Below are 8938 nucleotides of genomic sequence, written 5' to 3'. Positions count from 1 at the left end.
AGTGAATCTCAAAGATAATAGAATCTGTTTGCATCTAGGAAGACACCATACCTTTTTCACGACGCGTATATGGACATTTTAGTTTGCCATTTTTCTTAGTTTGATTGATCTGATTCCGCGTGGAAACTTGAAAGTTTCCTATTTGTTTCACTGAAAATATATATAATATACCTATTGATAGAGACTGCTTTTTTGGACAACCAATGTCACTATTAGACTTCAAAAAGAATTAAATACAAATATCTCATATGAGGTACGCTGACTATATAGCTTTTTACATGAGTAATATATATTATAGAACAACCATTTCCAATTCCAATTACTAGTATTTTGCCTAAATATGGAATCTGAATCATCCTCCTTACAATGGCCACAACCTTGCCGACACTTTAAATTCCCTGAAATCCGATTAGCAACCAGAAACTTCGATGAATCACTAGTTATTGGGCATGGGGGATTCGGAAAAGTTTACAAAGCTACCATCCACAATGGATCAAGTCTTGTTGTTGCTGCCATTAAACGACTGGATTCCAAGTCCGATCAAGGAGCCGATGAGTTTTGGGCCGAAGTGAAGATGCTTTCCAAGTTACGCCATTGTCACTTAGTATCTTTGATTGGTTATTGCGATGATGGGAAAGAAATGATCCTTATCTACGAATATATGCCTCATGGATCACTTGAAGATCATCTCCACAAACATTCTACTCATCTTTCATGGCTTCAGAGGCTCAAACTCTGCATCGGTGCAGCTCGCGGGTTAGATTACCTCCACACGGGTACAGGCATCGAGTTTGGAGTCATTCATCGTGATGTGAAGAGTGCAAATATTTTGTTGCATGAAAGTTGGGCTGCTAAAATAGCGGACTTTGGGCTGTCCAAGATAGGCCCAAAGGATCAGCCTTTGAGTCATGTGTTGACTCTTGTGAAAGGAACTTTCGGGTATCTGGATCCAGATTACTTCTTAACTGGAAGGTTGACTAGAAAGTCCGATGTTTATGCTTTTGGGGTGGTTTTGTTTGAAGTGTTGTGTCGGAAACGTGCATTGGATGTAAGTCGTGATAAGGAGGAGCATCACAGTTTAGCAAGATGGGTAGAAGATTGTATCAAAGAAGGCACTTTGAAGCATTTGATTGATTCTGATATAAGGGATCAAATATTACCAAAATGTTTGAAGGGGTTTGTTCGTATTGCAGAGCGTTGTTTGCATAGCAGTAGAAATCATCGTCCTACAATGGCTGAAGTTGTGGTTACTCTTGAGTCTGTTTTGGCCTTACAAGAGAAAAACGATAATTCATTGCAATCGGGGAGTAGAACAATACTTGGTAGAATGGTTGATATGTTACCATTTGCATATAACGCAGAGAATTCAGGTATATATTTCACTATTTTCATGTACATTCATCATGAATTCATATGTAACTTTTTTATATAATCTTTACTTTTACTGTATGTTGTTAGGTTGGGTTGACAAGAACACTTTTGGCCCTTCAACCCCTGGTGTTGAAATTGTTGTTGCTGTTAAAAAAACACGCCAAGAAAGCTTTCAAGGACATGATGAATGGTTGGTAAGCATCAAAAAGTGTATATATAATCAAATCTTTACAAGAAGAATTAAAGACATTGTTTCTAATTTTTTTAGTTTAATATGATGTTGCATGCATGCAGGGATCAAGAGCAGTAGATTGTTTCACAGAATATGGTGAATGGAGTAGGTATAAACTAGAGGAGGTGATAGGCACAGGAAGCTCAGGTGTTGTGTGTTCAGCATTTGATACTTTTGTTGGAGAAAAAGTAGCTATAAAAAAGATAAACGACATTTTTGAACAGGGCTTTGTTGCCACTCGCATCCTTCGTGAGATTCTGCTTCTTAGGCTCCTTCGACATCCAGACATTGTGGAAATAAAACACATCTTATTGCCTCCTTCCAGAAGAGAATTCAGTGATATATATGTTGTGTTTGAGCTTATGGAATCCGATTTACATCAGGTTATCAAAACAAATGAAAAGTTAACACCAGAACAATGTCGTTTCTTTCTCTATCAGCTTCTTCGAGGATTGAAATACATGCACTCAGGTTATTATATAACCTATCATCATCATTTTATCATTAACTACCATACTTGTGCTTACTTTTTATATTCTTTTCAACTTTCTCCATTCTCATTGTGAATGAATTGGTTTCAGCAAATGTGTTTCATAGAGATCTAAAACCTAAAAATATTTTGGTCAATGCTGATTGCAAGGTCAAGATATGTGACTTTGGTATTGCAAGAGTTGTCTTCAATGATACACCTACTGCAGTATGCTGGACAGTATGTCACTAACACTAACTTAATTACTTAGAGTAATTTAAAAATGATTGAAGAACATGATTTTCCAAATCTCTTGCATTTGATATGTGTAGGATTATGTTGCAACAAGATGGTATAGGGCTCCTGAGTTGTGTGGATCTTTTTTCTCTAAGGTGCAATTTATATACCAATCTCAAATCACAAATATATCCTTCAAAAGTAGGAATTGTTAGTATTAACTTTATCCTTTTGACTTTTTTGTATGTGTAGTACACACAGGCTATAGACACATGGAGCATCGGTTGTATTTTTGCAGAACTTTTAACTGGAAAGCCTCTCTTCCCTGGGAAAAGTGTGTTTCATCAGTTGGATCTGATGACTGATCTTTTGGGAACACCATCAACCGAAGCTATATCCAGAGTCTGTGTCTATAATATGAATATCTGTACTTCCTTTTTATATTATATATGTATAAATTAATATTGATATAACACAATCAGATACGACATGAGAAGGCGATGAAATACTTAAGCAAAATGAGGAAGAAAAAGCCGATTCCCTTCTCCAGAAAGTTTCCAAATGCAGATCCACTTGCTCTTCGATTATTAGAAAGAATGCTTGCTTTTGATCCTAACAATCGTCCTACTGCTGAAGAGGTGCGAATTGAATACTATCATATCAACATTCTTTTATCGTTAATTTCCTTATTGAGAAATATGTATTGACTTTTGATCTTTGTCTCAGGCTCTTTCGGATCCATATTTTAAGAATTTGGGTAAAGTTGAGAGGGAGTCTTCTTCTCGACCTATCGCAAAGAGGGAATTCGAGTTTGAAAAAAGAAGACTTAGTACAGAGGATATACGCGAACGTATCTACAAGGAGATTCTTGAATATCATCCCAATATGTTGAAGGATGGAAGCGAACAACCAGGCTTCATGTATCCAAGGTATGTATATATATATATAGCTTTATCATTGTTGTATGTATTCTGTTGACTTACGTTGACCTCATTGGTTCATAGTGCTTTTGACAAATTCAAGAAGCAATTTTCTGATAAGGAGGAGCATTACAGCAAGGGTAAAGTTGCTGCTCCCCTATTGAGACGCCAGTCCTTATCTTTGCCAAGGTAGTTTAATTTATAGCTTGGATGATAAATTAGATGTATATATAGTAGATTAATTGTTGTTAATCAAGTTATGTTTTTGGGTGTTAGGGCTTCCATTTTATACCCAAAAGAGACTACACAAACTAGTTCAATCAAAGAATCCAGGACACAATGCATGACTTCTGAGATGCCAAATTCAATACCACTTCTACAATTTCCTCAAGGTTTGATGATTCAGTGAATGAGATTATATTTGTATTATTCTTATGTCATTGGTTTTAGTGATAGCTTTGCTAGTAGGTGGGAGGTGATTCTTGGTGTCAGCTCTTGTTGTAAAATTCATGTATTTAAGCTTACAAATGAGTTGTAGTTTTTATTTTTAACTTATTTGAGCTTTAAGTTGACTCGACTTTGTTATATTAAGTGGAAGTGTATCAGGTTTGAGTTTACTCGGTAACCCATTTATGTATGGGATAGATGCAAAAAAATAGCAACATATTTTTAGTTATTTTTTATTATAGCATTATATTTTCATTTCTTTCTATTAAACCATTGCACTTCCAGTTTTTTCCTTATTAAAAAAGTCCACCCAGTTATAGTATTGTACTTTCAGAGAAATATTTATTAAGACATATTGTGCTTTGAAAAATCTAGCCAATTATAACAACAAAAAATTCTTCCTACTTGGTTGTTGATATTGCTATAATTGGGTATATTATTTCTTACAATTAGCACTACAACAAGCACCATGATGTAAACAAGGTTTTATAGAATCAGACAAATGTTAGTTATAATAAAGGTAGCAAATTTCATATAAGAAATACTAAAGATGTATGAACTTGAATCACTTAAGATTTGAAATGTTTGTTGAAGATGATCCCAATGAAAAAAAAAAAAAAAATTATATAGAAACAAAAACTTGTAGATTACCCAAACCACAGCAAGTTACTCTAATAATAATATAATAGTTACTGATAAAAATAAAATATCGCGCCAGGTAGGGGTCGAACCTACGACTTTCTGCTTAGGAAACAGACGCTCTATCCACTGAGCTACAGGCGCTATATTTGATGTTTCTATATTTAACATATTCTTGTAGAATCATTCGACCTTCTGTTTCATATTTTCTTTTTCCGCCAGATAATAGGAAATGCAACTTTGAAAGTTTTCGGACACAGTCAATCCGCATTCTCAGCAGCATCACGACTTGCTAAAGAATACTAGTCGAACGCCTCAACAAAGCTGCCATTCTCTTGCGATTGCTTGATTCTGAAGCTCAGAATTGTCGTTATAAAGGTGGAATCTCATCTCCTTCTCCCGTTTTTGTTTATTTATTCCAAACACCATAGAAATGGGTTTCAATATTGATCTTCTTTTGCTATTTAGACGTTGATAATGTTTAAGATGTTCGTTTTCGTATCATTCCTCTGATTTTTTCTTCTTGTAAGCATTGCAAATTAGGGTTTTGGTTTTGGTGGCCTTTCGTTTCTTAAATGACCCGCCCATTGTAAATTAGCATTGTAAGCATTGTTAATTAGGTTTTTTATTTTGGTAGGTTTTTTTGGTTTTTAGGAGTTGATAATTGTAATTAGACTACTTATTGCTTCTACTTATCAGTTATCACAACACATACATACATACTGTTTGTGTTCTGCTCTTGGTTCAGTCTTTTGCTGCTACTACTCATCTGCTCATGTTTTCGCTCATCTGCTCTTCGTTCAATGTTGTTGATGGATTTTCATATGTTTCTCCTGGTTCTATGATTTTGCATAAGATACATGCTTATGGTTCTTTGATAGGCATTTATTCAAGCGAGATTGAGAATATGTGTTACTGATTTTGTGACAAGTGCATAGTAATTTGTATACTGATTTAAACATGAACAATCTCAACTACAAACTGAAGTGGAATCTCAGTTTTAACCTACAGTTGGATCTAAGTTGAATCAATGCAACATCTTTAGGACAAACAGTGAAGGAGTAACCTCTTAATAAGAAAACCAAACAACTTTTTTGAATCAGATTTTCTCAAGGCCATGGAGGATTCCATTACACAGTTCTGTGATGGTGTAGCTCGATTCTGCAACCACCTTGAATCCAGCTCAGCCGCCCTCCTCCAATCTGTCAACCGCCGCTCAATCCCTTTTGGTAATACAAACACACACACATATGCTCCCTTTTGTTTATAAAAATTGTAACTTTATAGTTTATATCTAATCTTTTTTTGTTTTTTTTTTTAAATTATTAGATTCTGCTTCATTGTCATTTGTGCAATGTCTGAACCGAAGAGTATCAACTGCCACCAGTGACCTCAACCTTCTTGAGTCCATGTCCTTTGACACTGTCTCATTTGAGGAGTTGCTTGGACACTGCAATGAGGTTTACAAAAACAATCAAAATCAAATTCTTCAACTTGAGGATCACCTTTCTGCTTTTGGATATGTTCCTGGTATGCCATATTCTTCTATTAGTTTAATGCTTGAGAAATAGCAACATACTTTACTCTCATTGCTAATATGGGCAATGTACTTTATTAGTAAAATTGTAAGTATGTTGCTATTATAGGTAAAAAAGGGTAGAGTATGTTGGTATTTCCTGCAATTTTCCCTGATTTAATTTGATTTAAGCATATCTTTGTTTATTTATTTATAATTAGATAAGTTATTAATCTAGTACTATGTATGTAGAAGTGGAGATTGATGAACCAGAAGATGACTTCATAGAGTCACAACCAAATACTAGTTTGGATTTCAAGAACACCATGGAAGATGATTCTTTGTATCCTTAAAAGTTATAAATGTTTAATTAAATTTCATTTTTCTTCCGAAAAAAGTTTCTCTTACAAAATAAGGACCAAATCTGATAAAGAAAATTTTTAATATGGAATTATGTGATATCATTACATTTCTTAACTTTTTACTTAGATTCGAAGATACACTGAGTTTGCAGAATCTTGGGATTTCAAATGCTTCTCTTGCCACTATTGTATCTGAAGGTTAAGATCGATGATTTTCTTGAATTATTATTTTCAATGCCATGAAAAATTAATTAAAATTTATCAATATTATATTTAATTGAAGGTAAAAACAAGATTGACATGAATGGATTGTATGAGCCAGCAATGGATACCCCAGAAGTAGAAAGTAAATTTCTATAATCAGCTCTCTGTTTTTTTATTTATCTTTTTCTTATTTCTAACATGACAAACACCTTCTTGTTGCCATTATGTGAAATAGAAGATGAACAAAATGAGTTGAAGCCATTTGAAGATTCAAAATCTTTAATTTGTGTGGGTAAAGTTGTTTATGAAAGTCTTCCTTCATATATGAAAAGTTTAGCATCATGGGAGGTATATATTCATATCACATATCTGTTAGAAATTTAGTGTTCATAATTTGATTGAGAAATTGAGATTAAAGGTTATTAATTTGTTATATTATAGGATTTGATTCATGCTGTTGAGAAGATGAACTTAAGTCTGGAAACCAAGAATGGAAATTTTTTCACTCAAGATGAAGTTTCATTACTGGAGTTAGGTGAGTGTGACATTTGACACATTCTTTCTTGTTTGAGTTTTTGGTGCTAATTGAATACGTTTTTGTTTTTAATTTTGAATTTGGTGTTTGTGGATGTTTTTTTAGGGCATAAAACAAGATCGTATTTGTTGTTATTGGTGAAGATGAATTGCATAGTTGTGGAGACCATTGATGGGTTGATTTCTTATAGAGTGTTGTAGGCACTACTCACTACTCAAGAGGGAGAATTATAAATAATTTGTGTGTTGAAGAGTTGCTATAAATGAATAATACTTGTGACATTTTGAGTGTGTGTGTGTGTGTGTGTGAGAGAGAGAGAGAGAGAGAGAGAGAGAGAGAGAGAGAGAAAGAGAGAGTACATGCTAAGAAGGTGAAAGCCACATTGGCTTTTTGTGAAAAACCATCTTCATTTTTAGGTAATGTCAAATCATCATATTGTGAATTAAGTTTTTTATTTTCTCTTATTATATGAATGTTTTAATTTTACACTCTTATTTTTTAAATATTAATTTTATTTATTATATCTTTTTAATTATAATTTTTAGTAATAAAAATAGATTCACAATAAGATGTTGATTATTTTATATTATAAAAGTTGCTTATAACAGAAGTGTAATTGTATTTATATATACATAGGTATAAAAGCATGTCTTGAGCATAACAAAATAATGACCTGGTATTGGTAGAATATAACATGTTTCAGACAAATGTGTAGTTTCATTTCAACTTATGCACTTGATATCATTTTCAAAACTCATCATATACTATTTCATTCAATAGATAAATTTTTGGAAAAAAAAAAATCTTGATTTATTAGAATGCAAATCATTAAAAGATGATGATTTTGGTTGTGATATCTAGCTAAATACGTTTAATGCTCACTTCAATAAGCAATCAAGGCTTGGTAAGCTAAGTTTAAGAGGGTGTTTGGATAAATGCATTTTTAGCTTAATTAGCTTATTGCTTATTGTGGTGGGAATAAGCATTTTTTTAAAATGTGTTTGGATTAGTTTATTGCGGTGGGAATAAACAATAAGCAATAAGCATTTGAAGTGTTTGGCAAACAAAACAGCTTATATGAGTAAAATGACTAATAAGCAATAAGCAATAAGCATTACCCCCCTTGCTTATTAAAATCAGCTTATTTAGCTTATTCCCACCGCAATAAGCTAATTTTTTAAGCATCTTATCCAAACACTTAAATTAGCTTATTGTGGTGAAAATAAGCAATAAGCAATAAACTGTCATTTTTTTCCCTATTCAAACACCTTCTAAGTAAGGAAGTTAATAAACATGATCGTGCCATCAACAACTTTGGTTTGTGAACCTATTGCTCACAAAACTACTTATAGAGTTATAGGGCCTAAATGGGGTCTAATTTATTTGATCTAAACCAAGAACCGAATACACATAACACACACTCAATTGGGTTCAACGCATTCTTAAACTATGAATAATTGACGCATAGCTCATACTTCAACAAAAAAAATAAGTAATGTATAATTCATATCCACTTATGGATGAACATCCATACATAACACACATAAATAAATAATTGTATTGACACGGTATTAAGAAAAAATTTATGCCAAAATGTAAATAAAAAACCAACCTAAATAATGATTTGGGATTTGTATTTATAGTTAGAAATAAAAAATTATGATAAAATTTTAAGTCCTAAAATAATAATGATAAAAAAAAATTAACATCTTAAACTAACAAAGGTATAAAATTAGATCTCAATAAATAAAGAATAAAAGTTCAAATCTTCGTACAGATGTAAGGAATAAAAATAAAGTTTATTAAAATAAACTATTTATCAATATCAAAACCTTAGGATTTATCATTGATGGTCACCATATCACCTCCATCAAATCCTTGTGTACACGAAATTATTATCGTGCAAATAAAACTACCCACAATAATTAATGAGTGACATGTTATATATAAAATAATAGTTTATACGGGACCAACATTGAAATGATAATTTATGATGGATCGACATC

The 8938-nt window shown here is 32.7% G+C and overlaps 2 protein-coding genes and 1 non-coding gene across 5 annotated transcripts; 2 read left to right on the top strand and 1 right to left on the bottom strand.

Annotated features, from left to right (window-relative positions):
- The first annotated feature begins 288 nt into the window (after positions 1-288).
- Positions 289-3846, top strand: LOC145035457 (mitogen-activated protein kinase 15-like). The gene is made up of 10 exons (XM_078984003.1): positions 289-1370; positions 1459-1565; positions 1666-2074; positions 2185-2312; positions 2405-2464; positions 2562-2711; positions 2792-2947; positions 3036-3238; positions 3314-3418; positions 3506-3846. The coding sequence occupies exons 1-10, from the start codon at positions 341-343 to the stop codon at positions 3636-3638; spliced, it is 2481 nt and encodes an 826-aa protein (XP_078840129.1). The 5' UTR covers positions 289-340; the 3' UTR covers positions 3639-3846.
- Positions 3847-4386: 540 nt separating this feature from the next.
- Positions 4387-4459, bottom strand: TRNAR-CCU (transfer RNA arginine (anticodon CCU)). The gene has a single exon. It is a non-coding gene; the product is annotated as a tRNA-Arg (tRNA).
- Positions 4460-4517: 58 nt separating this feature from the next.
- On the top strand, positions 4518-7422 carry LOC144997881 (uncharacterized). 3 transcript variants are annotated; one of them, XM_078957756.1, is made up of 9 exons: positions 4518-4693; positions 5419-5544; positions 5645-5845; positions 6084-6174; positions 6321-6391; positions 6477-6539; positions 6636-6745; positions 6839-6932; positions 7038-7422. In XM_078957756.1, exons 2-9 carry the CDS (start codon positions 5433-5435, stop codon positions 7130-7132), a joined length of 837 nt encoding a protein of 278 aa, XP_078813882.1. In that variant the 5' UTR covers positions 4518-4693; positions 5419-5432; the 3' UTR covers positions 7133-7422. The 3 variants fall into 3 exon arrangements, with proteins under 3 accessions (XP_078813882.1, XP_078813875.1, XP_078813867.1); XM_078957749.1 differs by having other exon boundaries at positions 5361-5544; positions 6633-6745; XM_078957741.1 differs by having other exon boundaries at positions 4519-4693; positions 6633-6745.
- Positions 7423-8938: the final 1516 nt, after the last annotated feature.

This window comes from Lactuca saligna, chromosome 1 (assembly GCF_052625555.1).
Source record: "Lactuca saligna cultivar CGN05327 chromosome 1, ASM5262555v1, whole genome shotgun sequence".
Taxonomy (NCBI): domain Eukaryota; kingdom Viridiplantae; phylum Streptophyta; class Magnoliopsida; order Asterales; family Asteraceae; genus Lactuca; species Lactuca saligna.
This window is presented reverse-complemented; position numbering and strand designations above follow the sequence as displayed.

What these genes read in the sequence shown, in the direction of transcription:
- LOC145035457 (XM_078984003.1), top strand. Translation starts at nt 341, where the DNA reads ATGGAATCTGAATCATCCTCCTTACAATGGCCACAACCTTGCCGACAC. An exon ending in ATATAACGCAGAGAATTCAG is followed by an intron (nt 1,371 to 1,458) that starts GTATATATTTCA and finishes GTATGTTGTTAG; the next exon opens with GTTGGGTTGACAAGAACACT. An exon ending in CAGTCCTTATCTTTGCCAAG is followed by an intron (nt 3,419 to 3,505) that starts GTAGTTTAATTT and finishes TTTGGGTGTTAG; the next exon opens with GGCTTCCATTTTATACCCAA.
- LOC144997881 (XM_078957749.1), top strand. Translation starts at nt 5,433, where the DNA reads ATGGAGGATTCCATTACACAGTTCTGTGATGGTGTAGCTCGATTCTGC. An exon ending in TGCCACTATTGTATCTGAAG is followed by an intron (nt 6,392 to 6,476) that starts GTTAAGATCGAT and finishes ATTTAATTGAAG; the next exon opens with GTAAAAACAAGATTGACATG. An exon ending in GGATACCCCAGAAGTAGAAA is followed by an intron (nt 6,540 to 6,632) that starts GTAAATTTCTAT and finishes TATGTGAAATAG; the next exon opens with AAGATGAACAAAATGAGTTG.